The following is a 20,280-nucleotide window of genomic DNA, read 5'->3' as shown; positions in this document are numbered from 1 at the left end:
TAAATTGTCTTACTTATTTTCTATATTGTATAATGCAAATAAAGTATACTCATTCATTCATTCATTCATATATATAATAAAATACACAAATGTAATATACGATTGATTTACAATTTTCAAAAGATCTACAATATTGAAGTCAGTAACAATTAAACAAAATTACTTTTGCTTAATCAATACAATGGTATAATATCTGTTACATTTTATGCGGTATGATGTTGCGATAGTTAAGTAAGCATATAGGCCAATGTGGTTTTACTTTATATAAATATGATTATGTTTATAATATTAACAATGTAAAAAGATAAGTCTCAATAAAAAATAACTGACTGATTCGTCTTTGCTGGTCGAAAGTTTACTATATTCTTTGTATTTAATTATTTTAATAAAACTATGAACTAAGTAATGAAAAAAAATAATAATAATGTAAATAATAATAATAATATAAATGTAAATATTTGATTAACATGCCTCTCATCCTTACAATACCTATTCAAACAAGCTATGAGTAAAAAAAATTGCTTACTCAACTGATATTATATTTTTCAAAAATAAGTTGATATTAAGAGTTTTAAATAGAGTATTGAAGTCAATACTTTTTCTTATTACTTGCACAAGTCATAAAAGGAATGTACTGTCTAAATTTTGCACTTCTAGCCTTAGTAGTTTCGGCTGTACGTTTTTTCTTCATTTTATCCCTTCTTTAACACACTCAGGGGTTAAATTAAAAAAAAAATGCCGAAATTTGATAAAAATAATTTTTACTTAACAGTATTTATGGTAAATTTTAACAATCTAGCAGGTAAAAAAGAAAAAAATCCACATAAAAGTCCGACCTCAGATTTATTTTATTTCAATAGGTACACATTACAGAGAATTAACATGGTTACATTAATTAATTAATTAATTAATACAGTACAATAATGTTTTGTTCAAGCTAACCCTCCAAAAATATGCGTACACAGCATGATCAAAACATAAACACACAGCTAAACAAGTCTGTAAACACAATATAATTTATACAACAAAAAAATATTTAACTTATACATTAACAATTATAAAGGTAAATATACAAACACATGGATAATCATATACATATATAATAATAATAAATAAATATATACGGACAAATCACACAGAATGAGCTAGCCCCAAAGTAAGTTCGAGACTTGTGCTATGGGATACTAACTCAACGATACTATATTTATAATAGATACATATATAGATAAACATCCAAGACCCAGGACAATCAGGAAAAGATCGTTTTCCATCATGACCTGGCCGGGGATCGAACCCGGGGCCTCCACGTCGCAGGCAGGCGTGTTGACCGCTGCGCCACGGAGGACGACATATATATATATATACACATACATATATATATATCACACACATATATACACACACACACACACACACACACACACACATGCACACATACCTTATTATATTATACATTTACACACTTATAGTCCGAATTTCCAAATATTCTTGTTATTTTTGTAGATTATAAAAGAAAATTACCGTCAACATTTGTTAATTATAACTTCAGTAGTTTCGGCTGTGCGTTGATGAATTATTCAGGATTTTCTCTTTATAATACTACCTTATGAACTATGTACATTTACAGATCATTCATTCACCTTTCATTTATTGGATATGTAAATTGACATCATACTATGATGTCTTTATATATATTTTTTTTTTGGAAAACGTTCAGCTGAATTACAGTCAATACTCGTACATAATGAAATTTATATCTGTGTTAAGCTATGAATCGTTTTCACATTTGCGCAATGACACAATTGATCGGTTTGTATATATGCAAAATATATACATACAAACATATACACTCATATACATATACACACATATACATATATATACATATACATTCACACGCATATATACACATATCCATAATAATTAAAAAGTTATAAATTTTGATAAGACACCTTTTAGCTTAATATATAATAACAAAACAAAAGCAATATAAAGCAAAACAACATTACTAAAATAGTCAATTAGGTGCAGCAGGACGAGAACCAAGGAATGATTCTGCTACATGCAATTTAATTGCATGCGGTTTTGTGTGGAACAGATCAATATCATGGTCAAACAATAATTTGTTAAACTTAACTGGAGCTCTGCAGAAATATGAATTTCGTCTAAAGTTGGTTCTGTAACGTGTCATTACACTAAAGATCTTATAAATAAATAATCATAACCTGGCAGTGTACTGTATTTTATTACATAAAATAGTAAATATTTAAGAATAAGTACTACACAAGGTGGTCTTACAATAATCTCAATGCACACACAAACATTATCATGTTAATTTCATCCTTGATTTATTCTTAAGTACATTGGTAATGATTAACTTATAGGTTATTTTTTGAAAATAACATTTATAGGCAATTATCTATTAAGTAAAACATTTCTATTTTTAACCAACATCAAAAAGCGGAGATTTCCAATTCAACTACTATTTATTTATTTATTTATTTATTTACACTTTATTGCACCAAATAAAAAGAGAAATAACAAATACAGTAAATATTAATGAGAAGTGATACAAAAGGCGGCCTTATCGCTAAGCAATCTCTTCCAGACAACCTTTGGGTAGAGGACATTGAGAAAAAGACAAAGAGTAGGTGGCGCACTATTATATAAATATTATCATATACAAACATATATAGATACATACATACATACATACATATATACACATACATATATAATATATACACAATTAAATATATACATAACATACATACATACATACACATACATATATAATATATACACAATTAAATATATACATAACATACACATACTTAACAGCATACATACAACAGAAAAAAATGACGAAGGAAAACGAAGAGAGAATACAGGAAAATAGTACTAAAGTGAGAGGTAGTAAGATTTAACAGAGGTTTTGAAGCTAGTAAGAGTTTGAGCGCACCGAATAGAGGTAGGTAGTGAGTTCCATAGACGAACTGCCTGAACAGTAAAGGATTTAGAATAAAAGGAAGAGAAGAATGAATAAAGAGAAGAATGAGTGGGAAATTTAAGTCGGAGGTTATTGACACTGCGTAAAGTATGATCATTAGCCTCACTGAGAAACAAGAATCGGTCTTTTAGATAATCAGGAGCAGCAGGATTAAAAAGGATTGTGTAAAGAAGAGACAGGATATGCAGATTACGACGAAAACGGATAGAGAGCTACTTGAGTTGAGTACGAAATTGAGAAATGTGATCATATTTGCGAAGACCAAATATGAAGCGGATACATAAATTTTGGAGACGCTCAAGCTTGTTTAATTGCTCTTCGGTGAGGTCTAAATAATATTCTATTTACAATTTACAATTTTGTATTATATTAATCGATATCATTTTCAATTGTGAGTTAGATTAGAATATTTTTTTTTACCACAAAATTATTTATAATTTTGTGGTGTGTTTATAATTACTCCTCTCCATCCAAAGGTTGCCTGGAAGAGATCGCTCTTAGCGATAAGGCTGCCCATTGTTTTCTCATTGTGATTATTTCTTGTAATTGTTTATATTTATAATAAGTTTACTACTGTAATCTTTTGGAGGAAACAATAAAGAGTATCTATCTATCTATCTATCTATAATCTTGATTGATGTTACTTGATGAAGCAAAATTTTTAAATTATAAAGAGATTACATTAGCCGTTGACCTACACATAATAATATTATTTTACAGACTAAATAATTAAATATCAAAATTAGAAACAATTTCACAATAGGTCCGTCACGAACTCCCCCGGCTACAGATTGAGGGTCCGCCTGATGAAAAGAGATCTTACAGGGCATTCTTCTAGTCAATTTGAGAACACGTAAGGAGAATGTATGTATAGGGTTTGTATTTGTATAATAGAATTTAGCATTCACTCCCATTCAGGGCGTATCATTTCTCACACAGTCCATCCATGTCTTTTTAGGTTTTCCTCTGCCCTTATAGCCAATTAATTCCATTTCTAATACCTTTTTTAAAATATGCTTATCATTTCTGCGTATCACGTGTCCATGCCAGGAGGAACGGTTACTTTTTAACTTTTTTATCACTGGCGCTTTTTTCATACATCCACTGAAATAATCATTTTTAATTTTGTGCATTCTTGTACCACACATGCACCTCACCATTCGCCTCTCAGCTACGTACAGTCGCCTTTCGTCTATCACCTTTGTTGTCCAACACTCTAATCCGTACAAGACAACAGGCTGGAATATGCTCTTGTAAATTTTCTCCTTTAATTTAAAGGAAATTCGCGAGTCACATCTGGTTGCCATAACCTGCCGCCATTTCATCCATCTTAAGTTAATTCGGTGCTTTACTGTTCGGTCTAATTCACCATCGCTTTGTAGGAGTGAACCTAGGAACCGGAAATCGGGGTAGACTGGTATAATAGTATCGTCAAGCTTTATGACTTCCGAACTAAAGGGACCGCCGAAATTGCACAACATGTATTTAGTTCTGATTCTGCTGATTTTCAAACCAAAACTCTCTAGACTTTGTTGCCACTCTACCAGTCCACTCTGAACCTTAGTTTTATTCTCAACGACAAGAATAATGTTGTCGGCAAATAGCATACACCATCCTCCTTTAGATGCGATGTCAAAGCATCTATCACCAACAAGAAGAGGTAAGGGCTTAATGCTGATCCCTGGTGCAACCCCACGGCTGCATTAAACTCATCGGTGTTGCCAGCGGCCGATCGAACATATGCAAGAGATTGACAGTATATAGCCTGAATTAACTCCACATACTTAACAGGTATACTTTTTTTTCAGGGCCCACCATCAAACCGTTCGGTGTACTTTGTCATATAGCTTTTCTTGGACCACAAACACCATATCCAAGTTCTTATGAACACGTCTGAACTTTTCACATAATTGACGCAGTAAAAATATGGCGTCTGTGGTACTCCGACCTGGCATAAAACCGAACTGATTTTGGGTTACCACTAATAAAGGTATTTTAAAGCAAGATAGATATCATGTTAATCACAGTTTAAATTCCAATATTAGCAAATTATTCTTATAAGACTTCTCTTTTTGCGTCAGGGTTTAAAAAAGTAGCAAGAGTGACGTATCTCGATTTTGAGCTAAACATTCAAATAGGATATTTCGTCGGCGATTCCGCACACATTGTGTCCAATCGCAATCTTAACATAACCCTCGTCTCCAAAGTCTTCACCCCACGAGTTCTTGACTATATAATACGGGGTCGAAGCTGTCAGATCGTAGCCTACAATCTGAATGACGTGGTTCAGATATCTTTCAGCGCCCCTGCAAAAGAAACCCTATATAATTATGTATTTGTATAAAGTCAAATCGATAATTCTTATTAATATTAAATGTAAAAGTGAGTTTGTTTTTAACCTTCTTTAACGACTTCAATAATCACTATGAAATTTTATTTATACACGTACAAAAATAAAGATAAAGATAAATAAAGATGGATAAAGATATTGACTACTTTTTATTCCGTTCAGTAAACATATCACTATCACGCAGATAAAGTCGCGGGTAAAAGGTAATATTAGCACAATCTTAAAAGGTTGAAGTTCTACAGGTTCTAAACTAAACATGTTCCTAAAGGAACATGGATTGAAAAACAACAAAGTATTTACTACGTCGGATACTAATATCTCATAAATATTATGGTTTCTTCACTAACCTGCTTACCCAGCATTGTGACTTATGAGCGTAAACTCTCTAAGGAAAAGGACCAATAATGCGTCAAGTCCCGGTGCGAAAAGTGGAAAATCACATATTGACAGACATTTTTTTTATACAACTTAGAATGGCAAACAAGCTGACGGCCCACCTGATGGAAAGTGGTAACCGTCGCCTATAGACGTGAGCAGTACCATGGACATAACAGAGTATACTGTTTCGCCCATGATACCCGCCATGCGTTACCATTCCTGAGGACTCAGGTGTTATTCCTCTGTACCCAGTAAATTCACGCCATATCCCATCCTTCAAACCGAAACACAGCCATGCAAACACAACTGCTTCCCGGTTGAAACACAAATGGAACAGAGGTACCTAAGCAATCGACTTTTGTTGCATACTTACAGACAGCCCTTATGTATCACTCCGCCAACATAGTGCTGCCAAAGTTTGGCGTTCACAACCGCTATGAGCGTGCCATGCTTCGCGAGTAGACGAAGCATCTCCTCTTCTTGTGCGTTACTGGAAGGGAAGAAGAATTATTCAATATGAATTAATTTTCAATTTGGTGTAGTAAGGCAAAGCCGCAAGATACAGTTAGCAAAGAATAACTGAAACTAGAAATTACTAGAAAGATATAACTACTAAATAAGTATATTTCTTATCAAAATTCATTACCAAAGGGAGACTTTATAAAAAAAGTCGTCTTCTTGGGTACCTCTGTCAGTGTTTCTACCGTGAAGTAATTGTTTTTGCATGGCTGTGTTTCGGTTGAAGAAGCACTTACAGGGTATATTTAGTATTAAAAACAATTTAGTCCTCAAAAATGGCAACACATGAGAGATATTATGGATGACACGGTATATTCTGCTATGTCCATGGTACAGTTCATGTCTATAGGCGACATTTACCACTATCAATTAGATGGGCCGTCAGCATGTAAGCCATTATAAATGACATCAAAAAATTTCAAGACACCTCGTTATAAAGACAATGCGCTCTAAAATTAGTCATTCGCATTTTTGATGTCGGACGATTAACACTAATTCCCAAACAGTAACTAATAATATACGTGAAGATGCGTCGTTTAGAGGTGAAACATATATTGCAAAACGTACGTGGACTAATTAGTAGTTTGACATTGATGGCTAATAAGGAAGGTTGTAGAACTTCTGGTAGTAATGATGGTAGTCAATTTATTTATAGGATTACCAACATAAGTTACAGCTAAACATTTTAATACAATACACTGGTAGATTAGATCTAACTGTTCTTACATTTATGTATAGGCAACCACAGCACGCCTTGTGTTTGATAAACATTAAAATATAATTAAATTATTAAATGTCATTATATGAGTAAAGATATTAACAATATGAATAATAATATAATATAAATAATGGAAATTGTATTTAAATTATTATAAATTATAAATAAATATATGTATATCTGTGAGTCTACAGTCACAAACATACTAATGGTAGAGAAGTTAAACAAAATAATTCTGTTCAAATAACCAGCGATATGAACTTCCACAAGATAACACCTAGTTCAGTAAAATATTCATTAAAAAAAAACTTACCACAAATCCGTGTAATCTGTGACCAGTACGCCGTTCGGTCGGCCACGGATTTTGCAGGTTTGGTCTACCAGCAACAGAGGATACTGTTCCTCAGTGACGATTGGCAGGCGACTCTTTTTCAAATACTCAAGAGCAGTTGACGGTTTTCCACCTCGACAGCCGTCATTACGCTTTGAACAGTCGATTAGTTCCTAAAAATATAACTGTGTATGTTATGAATGAAAGAATGAAAAGTGTTATTCCCTTTAAAAAATAATACAGCATACAAAGGTTAACGATATGTACACCAAAAAAATGATTAATTGCAAAAAGCAAAACCAAAGGGAGACTTTGTACAAAAGTCGATTGCTTTGTACCTCTGTCCCATTCGTGTTTCTACCGTGAAGCAGTTGTGTTTGCATAGTTGTGTTTCGGTTTGAATAGTGGGATCTGACGTGAATTTACAGGGTACAGAGGAATAACACCCGAGTCCTCAGGAATGGCAACGCATGGGGGTATCATAGGCGAAACAGTATACTCTGTTATGTTCATGGTACTGCTCATGTCTATAGGCGACGGTTACCACTTTGCATCAGGTGGGCCGTTAGCTTGTTTGCCATTCTAAGTTGTATAAAACAAAAATGAGGAGGATTGTGCCAGTAGTTGCCACGCTTAGCAAACGTTTTGACAATCGCAGTTAAGGATTTGATGATGTTTACGTCATAACTGCTTAGAGGGCACTGCTGCGTATCCTTCGACCATTAAGTTTCCTTAGTCACCTCTTACGACACCCACGGGAAAGGAAGGGGTAGCCCATTCTATACCGGGATCACACGGCAAAGTTTTACGGAAAATAGTCAATTTCAGTCATGTTTGCTCTACGCTAATTGCTTATTTCATTTAATTTTGTCGATCTCTGTGGAACAGTGGTGAGTTGCTTTGTGTAGACAAAGTCCCAGGTGACCTACCATGAAATAAAATTCCGAATTTTCGGGCTCAATTTCGTGTATTTGTTTGTACCAAAATCGACCCAGTAAATGGAGCTTAACATTTCGTTCATCATAAATCCTATCCTAATAGTTCAGAGGAACGATATATTAACATTTTTTATCATTTTAAACGGCATCTATTATGCAATTTTAATATCAAATTTCTGTTTCGTTTGTCCCCGAAATTTCGAAAAATATTTCAATGTTCCTCAGGTTCGTATCCCGATCAGGCCAATTTAGGAAACGAACTTTTCTAAATCGGCTCGGGTCTGAGTGTTCTGGGCTATTCTCTCCTGATGTTTGTTGTCTGATTTCTCGAAACACAGTGTATCCTAATTTAAGACCCAAGCGATTGGTGTAATTGTAAAAAAAATCAGAACAAATTGTAATTTTTACATGAGAATGTGACTCTATTATTAAGTATTATCTATTATTCTCATCTTCACATGTATCTTATATATGTGTAAGTATATTTATTATTCATTTGTTCATATATGTAAATGTCAGTACATATATATGGGGAAAAAGGATTGTTAGTAACAGGAACTTATGATCCCATTGCTAGAAAAAATAATCTTTATGAATTCTTTATGAATTCGTCACTATGGGCCAACTGACCTGCTTTAATCCTCTTCCATCATCTCTCACTGGTTCCCCGTCAACGTACACCGATAACGCAGACGGGGTTACCATTCCACTATCGCTCATTAAAAAAAATATATGTATGTATATCAATTACTACTAATACCGCATTCCAGTATTCTTACGCTTTCCTAAGGTTAACTGGGAGAGAATACTTTTAAGTCCGCCTTGTACATGTACTAATGAATAAATAAATAAATCTAGGGTTTTTATAACTATGTAAAAATTATTAGAGTTCACCTGAATACTTAATTTGGTGAGAGGTCGCATGGTACCATTTTTCTGCAAACCAATGGCTAACATTGTTTCCATAACGCCCACGATACTTATAGCCCAGCATCCGCTACACATTTTTTGATCCAGGATGGGCCCCACAACGCCCTTTTGTCTCCTGCAACATTGCAAATATAAGGGGGGAAAGGGTTATTAGTAATAGAAAGCTTAGTCGTCAGCATCAAGACGCCCTGTCTCCCTATGGTTTTCTCTGAAAACCATCGTGGTTTATTTTTGGTGCATTCGTCACGATGGGCTAACTGACTTTACACTCTTTTGTTGGAAAGGTGCATCTACTCAATTGATGAATTTTAAAACACTTTTAATATTTTATGCCTTACTGATGACATTTGTAAACTGATTGTAATGTTATTTTTGACAATTATTATTGGATATTTTGTTGCTTCATATTTTTTTGTTTTGTTATATTTTATAATATCTTTTTGTCACTTGAAAAAATATTCAACACAATGCTGTATTGTAGCGAATAAAAAATAAATTGAAAATTGAAATTGACCTGTTTTTATCCTAATCCGTTATTATTTACTGATACCCCACCTCACACTGTTAGCGCAGAAAAGATTACCACTTTCATTGTCATCTATTAAAAAAAATCATATTTGAATTAAAATAATTTGAACTAAACCCACTTATTTTAACTATTGAATAATTTTCTCTCTTTCCTTCGCTCTAAATTGCTAATCCGAAAAAAGTGATAAAACAGTTATGTTAGCTTTGTAGGAAGGGTTGATTTTTTTATGAATAAGAATTATTTTTTACTATATTTTTATTATATAACACTATGAGTAGTAAACAAGTGAGACTTTTTTTATAAATACATATATAATATAAATATATAGAAAACACTCAGTTATACATATGTACAAAATGTTAGTATTGTGTTGGGATTAAACCCACAACCATGGAGAGATAAGGTGATATGTTAAACCGCTACACCGCCAAAATTGTCATCGATCGTCACAAAATTGATCCCATAATATGACTGTATTGCAACATACATATACGCATAACGTATTAGAACATATTTATGACGAGACTACGGTAAAAAAAATTCTTTTAATTTCGGGTACGGCATAAAATTTGAGTTCTATAATTTAAAATTGTTTTCCACAAAAAAAAAACTGACTTCAATTGTGACAAAAAAGTTATTTCGATTTAAAACTAAACTACTGAATCGAATTTGATACAATTTCTATGGAAGCAATCTGAAAGATATATCCTTTATCACTATGTTGCGCGGCAACTGAGGAACTATGGCCTGGAAAGTAATAACATACAGTACACATCTTTCACATGGATTACACTACACACATTCACACATACTCACGAACATTCCCACATTCATTTATTCAACTTCGTTTCTCTTAAGGGCATATATTATTAGTGTTTTATAATTGCTTGTGTATCTATATTGTTGATTTTATTACTTTTTTCACTATTTCAATTTTATATTCCTTTTTATATTAATACCCGCACACTATGTACTTTTTATTACAACACATTTGTGATTTGTTAATCTTTGTCGGGTGCCCACGATACAGGCTCGCTGTGGGGCGCATTGTATCTTGTTTTTGTAACTTTGTGTTTTTGTCAAATAATAATAAATAAATAAATAAATTTTAGATAAAAAAAAAACAATTTGCCAAATCGATTTTGAATTGACAGATTGAAGAATATAAAGTAATAAACATGAAAAATAATAATAATACCTACAACCGAATTAAGAACCTCTTTTTTATGTTGTTTAAAAATTACTTTTGATATGGTTGAATTTTGATAGAATATAAAGTAAGGTGATAAACATACACGAACAAACGGTACAGCTGTTGAGTAAATAAGATAAGTATGTGCTATCTATCTCTTATCGTTTATCATACGTAAAGCGACAGGTATGATTTAACCGCAGTAACGTTAGTTATATTTATGTTAGTTTTTTTTTTTATATCTAATGCGAAATAAAGAATGTCTATAAAAAACTGCTTTCAGGGTAAGGCCTCCTTTTGTATATTCACATTCTGTATATATATATACAGGTGATAATGAAATGGTAGCCCCGCCTGCTCTAACGGTATGCGCTATATACTGGCGGGACACCAGTAATAAACGTTGAGAACGAAAAGGCAGGTCAGTTGGCTCATCGTGATGAATACATATCGAATTAAGCACAATGGTTTCCAGGGAGGCCATGTGAGAGTCGACCTGACAGGGCACATTGCTAGCAATGGGACTTGTAGTCCGCATTACTAACAATTCCTTACCCCCTACACATAAAGAATATCATGGTGACATAGTATACTCTGTTATGTCGATGGTACTATTCGTGTCTATAGATGACGGTTGCCACTTTCCATCAGGTTGGCCGTCAGCTTATTTGACAATCTAAATTGCATCAAAAAGTGTCTAATAAGATTAGCAAGATTAGTAGGGGTTACTTACCAATCCATCATCTTCGGTATATTCAGCTCCTCGTACGATGAAAATGATCGTCTTGATGATTTCTTGCATGATGACATCATCTTCGTCAGCATTACTTTAGCAAATTCCTCTTCACTCCAGTCCGAATATTTAGAATGTCCGTACACAGCCGACTCAACATTCAAACTGTTCTCCAATTTGTTAAGCCGAATAATCTCCAATGTTGAATTCTGTAAATTATTACGTAAATAAATATTAAAACAGTATAAGGTGAATTTTGAAGGACGACTTTCCAAGTAAACTAAATCAGTAATTCCGTAGTTAGACCCATGTTTTAGGTAGGGCAAAAAAGTTTTTTGGTAGGCCAGAAGCCATAATTAAGCTACTTCGGACAAGCGAATCTGTCTAATTCTTTCTTGGGGCCTTAAATTTTAAGGTAGGACATTGCCTCTCAATCCCCCCCTCCAGTTACGGCCATGTACAATAGTTACTTTATCACATAATGCTTATCGTTGTGTTAATTACATATTAGTTTTTTTTATAACAGGGGGCAAATGAGTATGCGGCTCACCTGATGGTAAGTGACTACTGCCGCCCATGACCACCCACAACACCAAAAGCATTGCGGGTGTGCTGCTGGCCTTTTAAAAAGGAATATAATAATGCTCTTTTCTTGAAGGTTATGATGTCGTATCAGTTAGGAAATACAGCTGCCGGAAGTTGATTCCAAACAGTGGTGAAAAACGCACGGTGGAAAACCGCCACTCGTTCAGATGGTTGGGATAAAACTTTAGTTTGTGTAGTATATTAATATATATTAAAAAAATTGTTTATATAATTTAATGTGTATTTCCTATGTATTATGTGTATGTATAATTATTTTAGTATGTTACAATAATGACGTCACTTCGTTCTAGTCACCACTGCCCTTCATACGCTTTCTGTTTTTACCTAATGATTAACTGGTAGAGAATGCTATATTATATGTCTTTAAGATCGCTGCTTGTATAAAGTTTTATTATGCAATAAAAAATAAAGAATAATACAATTATATGAATTATTAATAAATAAATAATACTTAAAAAAAGTTTTTGTTAAGTACTAACATTTTGCTCGCTACTTTGTACCATTTCTAGATGGCGTATCAAGATGAGACATACGTCAGATTTTAAGTTAGAAAAATTTCAAGGACACAACTGTGAAAACCATACCTAATTTGGTGGAATAATTTTTAATGATGCCGGTACAAACATACAGACAGTCAGACAGACAAAATTTCTAAAAATTATTATTTTGGCATCATTATTGGTTTTAGTCTTTCTTTCCCCTCATATTATTTTTTCCAAATATCTCCTATGTCATGTGTCTATAGGGACATTATCTAGCTACATTTTTTTTAATGCAACTTTGAATGGCAAACAAGCTAAGGGAGCACCTGATGGAAAGTGGTAACCTGAGCAGTACTATGGGCATAACAGAGGATACTGTTTCGTCCATGACACTCCCCATGCGTTGCCCTGTAAATTCACTGCCATATCTCCACCCTTCAAACCGAAACACAGCCATGCAAACATAACTGCTTCACGGTAGAAACACGAATGAGATAGAGGTGCCCAAGCAAACGACTTTTGTACAAAGTCTTCCTCTTTTTTACAAATACATTGCAATTTAAGATACTAAATGCATTACAAAATACATTGTTATGTAAATGCACCTCGTTTTTTTTTTAATGGATGATAATGGAATGGTAATCCCGCCTGCTCTATCGGTATACACTGACAGGGCACCAGTGAAGTATGATAGGTGAGGATGAAGTAGGTCAGTTAGCCCATCATGACGAACTCAACAAGAATTGTTCACGATGGTTTACAGGGAGAACCACGTGGAGGTCGACCTAATAGGGCATATTGCTAGCATTGGCGCTGTCAAACTCTATTGCTAACAATCCCTTTCCCCCCTACATGCACCTCGTTAGGTACAGCAACCTGGGGAGAGAGGCAGTCATTAAATCAGTTTATTTTTTGGATACTCATCAATATAATAATACGCTTTATTAATTAAAAATAGTTTTCATATGCTGATAAACTTATTAAAAATTCGTAATATCTTGCCATATAATATAAAAATAGAAAATATGTATAATAACACGCAGTACGGTTCACAGCTATATATTTGTAATTTTGCAATCCATATTATCATTAGTGTAATAAAATGTAAAATAAATAAATATATTTTATTCCTAAAATGTCTACCTAGTGTTTGATAACGTTAAGTAATTTATACCTACAGTTGGAGCCGCAATGAGCAACGGAAATGATTCAGATTATATGTATTTCAGCTGCTCTTAAATAATACAAGATAATTTTCATACCAGTATGTTATTAATTAATATATAAAACGTTATTTCTATATTATAAATGTTATAATATATTAAAATGGGGGGAAGGGGATTGTTAGTGATGGAAACTGAGAATCCCATTGCTAGCAATATACCCAACCAGGTCGACCTCCTTGCGGTTCTCCCTGGAAACTATCATGGTTAATTCCTGATGAATTCATTATGATAGGCTAACTGGCCTGTTTTCGTTCCCATCTATCACCCTTCACTGGTGCTCCGCCAGCGTATCCCGTTAGCGCAGGCAGGGTTACCATACCATTTATTGCACAATTTAACTTTGTACACAGGGCGAGCTTAATGAATAGGGCATTCTCTACCAGCTAACCATTAGGTAAGAACAGAAAGCATAGGAAGAGCAATAATTATATATATATATATATATATATATATATATATATATATATATATATATATATATATATATAAAACAACAATAAGCATTATGAAATATAGTATCTATTGAGTAAATTGTAGTTAGAACTAGTTTTATTGACTCGAAAAATAATTGAAAGGTATTCTTTTAAGAATTGGCTTAGGTACTGGGTGCTGGGTTAAATACGTATCAAAGTACTCTTTCTTAGGCATTAAATATATATTTAAACAAGCATTTCAATCTCAGCGAGATGTTTTATAACAATATTAATTTTTCTATAGAAAATGTGTAATGGGTGAAGTCGAGTTTCTCAAACACAATAATAACAAGTAATAATAATATATTAATATATATAATAGAATATTATAATAGGTGCCAATATTTTAATTTTTTATGCAACTTAGAATGGCAAGCAAGCTGACGGCCCACCTGATGGAAAGTGGTAACCATCGCCTATAGACATGAGCAGTACCAAGGACTTAACAGAGTATACTATTTCGCCCATGATAACCTTATGCGTTGCCATTCCTGAGGACTCGGGTGTTATTCCTCTATAACCTGTAAAGTGCCCAAACAAACAACTTTTGTACAAAGTCTCCTTCTGGTATAAATTTATTAGCTTCTGTATAACTCTTGATAATTATTTTTCAATAACTTAGGTTAAGCCACATTGTTATGTACAAAACATTGGTTTTTTTTTTTTATATTTCAACAAATTATATGCGATTTATTTGACAAAATTGGAATAAATCGCATCAAAACAATTTGATGTAACTTAAATACATGTAAGTACATGTTCGAGTTACTGAATTTTATACATATTTCATAACCATTTCAACCAACATAATTACATGTGGCTACATGTCGTCCAACACATGTTTTGCAAAATTTACCAGGAAAAGATTTCGTATAGATACCTCTGTCCACTAGTGTTTCTTCCGTGAAACAGTTGTTTGTATTGCTGCGTTTCGATTTAAAAGGTGGAATATGGCAATGAGATTACAGGGTACAGAGACATAACAGCTGAATCCTCAAAAATAGCTACGCAAGAAAAGTATCAAGGACTTCACGATATACTGTGTGATGTCCATGATACTGTTCATGCCTATATGACGGTTACCATTTTCCATCAAGTGGCCCGTCATCAGCTTGTTTGATTTTCTATGTTGCATAAAAAAATCGATTCCGAAACTAATCGAGTCTTTTCGATATAATTACAAGTAAATTAAACCGGTAGTTATTAAATTAAAATAAAATGTAAAATAAAAAACGAAACTTTTAACAATAAAATAAAAAATAAAAATTAGAACAAATAGGGTTTATGAAAAAATGCCACAACTTCTCAGTCATTTTCCACTCCCTGTACTCAAAAGGTGATACTCTGTAACAGCTAACATTTGCATCAGCCAAAAATTGCACAATATTAGATGTTAATCTTAATTTTTGATACATTAAAAGACATGATAATCATTAGTGCATCGAGGCTGAACAAACATTGATGCAGTTTCTACAGAGCGATTTTGAAACAAAAAATACTATTTTAAATTAGTTAATAATTTTAATTGTGTTTTACTATTAGACTGCCGTCGTTTGTTAGAAATAAATATCATTCAACCTTAAATGATATTTGTGAAGGTGAAGAAAAGACATAGAAACCAAGCATTAGACACTTACGGACAATATATATTCGGAAGAAAGAATATAGATATAGTGAATATTATAGTGCAATAGAAAGAGCTAGCAGATGTTAGATAGATGAAATTTAGATTATAGGGAAAGGGATATATATAAAAAAAAGTAAGATCCATGTGGTAGACCTACCAATTTAGCGATTAGGAAACATTTGTGCTTCCATAATCCCACATTTTTAAACATAAGAATCGTTCGAACAAGGATTACAATGTTCTCTGTTATAAAGAATCACCCCCTGGTACCTTCCTAGTTACATACCTTATAAATTTTTAAACGGCGAAAATATTCATTAGAGTCGTAGTTTTTCTTAAATTTTTCCATGTAATTAGAAAAATTTTCAATATCTGTTAATTTGTGTGAATCACTGGGCCTTGATATATCTTTCAGATAGTTCTTTCCATAAATACATATACCTAGTACCAACAATGCTGACAGAAATACAGAAATAATCGTATTTGCATTACACTTGTTGGTCATTATTTATATTCTCAATTCTTTTTTTTTTTTTCAATTACAATCGATCGCTCTTTTTGGCTGCGCGCACTGCAGGTACAGTATCCCGACCAGCTGTATAATTTTGGCCTTATTGACGTAGAGACTGTATAGAACAACACAATATTGGTTAATAGTTAATGATAGTTGTCAATCTGCCTCAAAACAATGGGTCAATTCCGATCAGCCATATGTCACTTTTGTAATTTTTTAACTTATAAATTATTTTGAACCTCGGGAATATTAATAAAAATGTTTAAATATATAATAATTATAGTATTAGATATAATAGTTAAAAATTGCGTATTTCTTAAAAAAAACACTTAAGAATCAAGTTGATCATATAATTAGGCGCGGCATATTTTAAGCACGTTGCTTGCAAAACTGCCTTAAAATAATTAATAGATCTGGTGAACATTTGAATATCTGAATATAGGTCTGTCCACAGGACAGCATTATCCGACATGAGCACACCGGAACATTCTAGTGTCGAACAGCATTGTCCGACACGACGACACGACCTACTAACCCCAGAATTATATAGTCTTAGACTATTTTAATAATATTTCAGATGTTAAAAATGGTCCTTATTAAAATAAAAATAAAAAACAATTAGTAAATTTTATTTTTCCTAATTTTTTAATTATTAAAAATTTAATTTAATATTTGGAATGAAATGGATAAGCTGGACAGAAGAAGTGACGAACAAGAAAGTCTTGAAAATGTGAATGAGAAAAGAACAACAATAAAAACAATAAAAAATAGAAGGGTTCCTTGAAGAAAGATAGGCTTCCTTATACGACATAATGATTTATTAAAAACCAACTATGCTTTTTAACAAATCATAAGAAGGAAAAATAGAGGGCAAAAGAGGAAGGGGAAAATCGGGGAATAATTAAATAGGACAGATAAAAGAAACACTAGTCCATGTCGTATAGGGAGGACAAAAATATGGCCTGGGATAGAGCTGGCTAGAGGAAAATGCATAAATTAGTTGCACTGGCAAGAGGAAACTCTTAAATGAATAGAGAGAGAGAGAGATATTTTTCTAATATTTACATAAACAGTGGAGAAAGTTGAGTCTCCAACAGCATTATTCGACACGACCCCAGCACTAGTGTGTTCGACACTAGTGCTAACCAACATTGTCTGACATGGTCCGTTTAAAAAGACATAGATTTATAATTTGGTGATCAACTAAACAGAATAGCACTCTATTTCTTCAGGAAACCCCCTTTTAATTTCATCAAAGGAGACAAAGACATGACATTACAATGTAGTAAAGCTAGATAAAAACAATTGTTCAATTCCGACATTTTGAAACCGAAAGGGATTCAATCTACAACAAAATATTGATCGAGTATTGATTCGTGGTTTAAAATCATGAACTTTAAATACATAACTTACCTACCTTTTAATAGATACCTATACCAGCAATTTGTATGTTTTTCTCTACATTAAACTGAATACATGTTTGTTTTATTCCTTGAGGGGAACAGTAAAGAGTTTTTCATTCATTCTTTCATTTATTCAGTCATATCTAACAAAAATAGGAAGTTGCTTATATTCTAAGACTAGACCTTGGATTATATTATTTCAATATAGTGTTTCCATACAGCATACTTTGCCGAAAACAGGTCAACTTTTAAAACCAGGTCCATTATATCTCAGTATGTGATCTGATCATATCCTGAGCTACCTACAGGTTTAAGGTCGTCACTCCATCTAGTGGGGAGCTATCCTACACAGTGTTTGCTCGTACGGGATCGCCATTCAAGAACCTTTCTTCCCCATCGGTTGTCGGTTCTTCGAGCTATGTGACCAGCCCATTGCTACTTCAGCTTGTTTATTCTTCGGGCTATGTCGTTTACTTTGGTTCTTTTATGGATATCCTCGTTTCGGATTCTGTCACGCAAAGAAACTCCGAGCATAGCCCTCTCCATAACCCGCTAAGTAATTTAAAGCTGGTAAACATGGTTGCCCATGTAGGACCATGTTTCGGTTTCATAGGTCATCACTAGTCTTTAAACCGAGTAATAAATATAGATTATGGGAGACATATAGGGAAAACGATACAAAATTATTATATATTAACAGAATAAACGGTATTATAGTGATACGTAACGATACTTATCTTTAGTAAATACTATGACATATATAACTGAGTCATGTTCTCGATTTCATTAAAAATGACCACCATTTTTATTAATACATATAAATAACTATATATTGCTATTTCTAAACAATACGTACCTGCATATGGGTATTTATATCATAAAAAATAATTGACTATTTAAATTAAAAAATCGAGCTGATTTTCTTGCACGATTTCTAGCTCTAGTTTCTGAAACAAAACACGCGTTTAAAAATGATTGTAGCGAATTCACACTATTTTTTTGGAATATAACTTCACCAAATTTAACACTTTTTGCATAAATTGGTTCCTTTTTTTTATTATGAGCTTATAAACGTTATTTTTATATATAATAATACGAAATTTTTTAATTAAACATCTTGAATTTAAGTATTTATGCACCGATTCGTATGCCACGCCCTACAACTCCGCACACAAATGCTGTTTCTTTACTTCGTATCATGCCGTTTCCTTCTAGAAGTTTCAGTATTAGATGAAAAAGTAAATGACAGTTACGCGTCGTTATATATCATTCTAGCTACGTCGCTTTATATAAACTGCTACAAATAACAAATAACTTAAATCGCGGAAATTCGCTACGTTCGGATTTAATCGTGAGCTATCGACTACGCTTCGTTAGTAGCGAATTGAATCCGCCAATTTATTACACAGTATTAAAGTCTCTATTTACTTGCTCTTTACGTGTGTATTATCATAAAAATGATAATTAATATTTCTCTTTCAATACCAAAGAGTAGCGAAATAAATAAAAAATCATTGAAAACAAAAATTGCATTCATAATTTTTCATAGAGAACATCACAGTGATAATTAAAAATAACTTTACAAAGTGATAATGAATCAAATGAAGCAATAATTTTCATCACTAGTAATTAATTTCTAATACCAAATATTAATTTTTGTAACTTTTTTTATCTTCTCGCGTAGCATGACAGGAATATGGAGTTTTTTTGTAACTAAACTAAGTTTGTTACTTCTAAGTTTATTACTACAGTTAGCCTTTGGTGATGTTTTAATACGGATATTGCTGCCTATCTCTCGACCAGAGGGAGACTTTGTACAAAAGTCGATTGCTTTGGTACCTCTGTCCCATTCGTGTTTCTACCGTGAAGCAGTTGTGTTTGCATGGCTGTGTTTCGGTTTGAAGGGTGAGATATGGTATTAATTTACAAGGTACAGAGGAATAACACCTGAGACCTCAGGAATTGTAATGCATGGGGGGTATCATGGGCGAAATAGTAAACTCTGTTATGGTTGTTGTGAAACCTCTTTGTATTTTTTATTATTATTTTTTGTCAATGACAATATATATACGTTTTTGTTTTTTTTTAATGTTTAATGCATATACGAAATATTTACCACAATTGTTTTCTGCATAAATAATGCATAAAATATACGTGTCCAATAGTTTTTTTTTCCCCATAAATAACTCTTGGTTTAAAATCACTATTCGGAGAAATACATTTTACAAGCGATATCCCTTAAATTGTCTAACACATCGATATTACGAACAAGTATATAGAAAATGGGGTAAAACGTAAATGTGAGTAATCCGAATAATATA

At 32.9% G+C, this 20,280-nt stretch overlaps 2 protein-coding genes across 5 annotated transcripts; both read right to left on the bottom strand.

Annotated features, from left to right (window-relative positions):
- Nucleotides 1-824: 824 nt before the first annotated feature.
- LOC128200395 (cathepsin O-like) lies at nt 825-19,266 on the bottom strand. Of its 4 annotated transcripts, none has more exons than XM_052893727.1 (8): nt 19,150-19,266; nt 18,816-18,906; nt 16,329-16,668; nt 11,629-11,837; nt 9,139-9,289; nt 7,289-7,479; nt 6,112-6,228; nt 825-5,316 (listed from the first exon to the last, which is right to left on the bottom strand). In XM_052893727.1, the coding sequence occupies exons 3-8, from the start codon at nt 16,545-16,547 to the stop codon at nt 5,133-5,135; spliced, it is 1,071 nt and encodes a 356-aa protein (XP_052749687.1). In that variant the 5' UTR covers nt 16,548-16,668; nt 18,816-18,906; nt 19,150-19,266; the 3' UTR covers nt 825-5,132. The 4 variants fall into 4 exon arrangements, with proteins under 4 accessions (XP_052749687.1, XP_052749686.1, XP_052749689.1 ...); XM_052893726.1 differs by having other exon boundaries at nt 19,099-19,253; XM_052893729.1 differs by lacking the exon at nt 16,329-16,668 and having other exon boundaries at nt 19,150-19,264.
- Nucleotides 3,925-4,617, bottom strand: LOC113512247 (uncharacterized). The gene has a single exon (XM_026896031.2). It carries the CDS (start codon nt 4,615-4,617, stop codon nt 3,925-3,927), a length of 693 nt encoding a protein of 230 aa, XP_026751832.2.
- Nucleotides 19,267-20,280: the final 1,014 nt, after the last annotated feature.

This window comes from Galleria mellonella, unplaced genomic scaffold (genome assembly GCF_026898425.1).
Source record: "Galleria mellonella isolate WM207_F2 unplaced genomic scaffold, CSIRO_AGI_GalMel_v1 utg184, whole genome shotgun sequence".
Classification (NCBI taxonomy): Eukaryota; Metazoa; Arthropoda; class Insecta; order Lepidoptera; family Pyralidae; genus Galleria; species Galleria mellonella.
This window is presented reverse-complemented; position numbering and strand designations above follow the sequence as displayed.

Bases quoted from the DNA above. Each gene is read 5' to 3' on its own strand.
- LOC128200395 (XM_052893727.1), bottom strand. From the start codon at position 16,547: ATGACCAACAAGTGTAATGCAAATACGATTATTTCTGTATTTCTGTCA. The intron at 11,838-16,328 runs GTATGTAACTAG...AATAATTTACAG, and splicing joins GCCGTTTAAAAATTTATAAG to AATTCAACATTGGAGATTAT. The intron at 5,317-6,111 runs GTAAGTATGCAA...TTTCTTTTGCAG, and splicing joins GTGATACATAAGGGCTGTCT to GGGCGCTGAAAGATATCTGA.
- LOC113512247 (XM_026896031.2), bottom strand. From the start codon at position 4,617: ATGCTATTTGCCGACAACATTATTCTTGTCGTTGAGAATAAAACTAAG.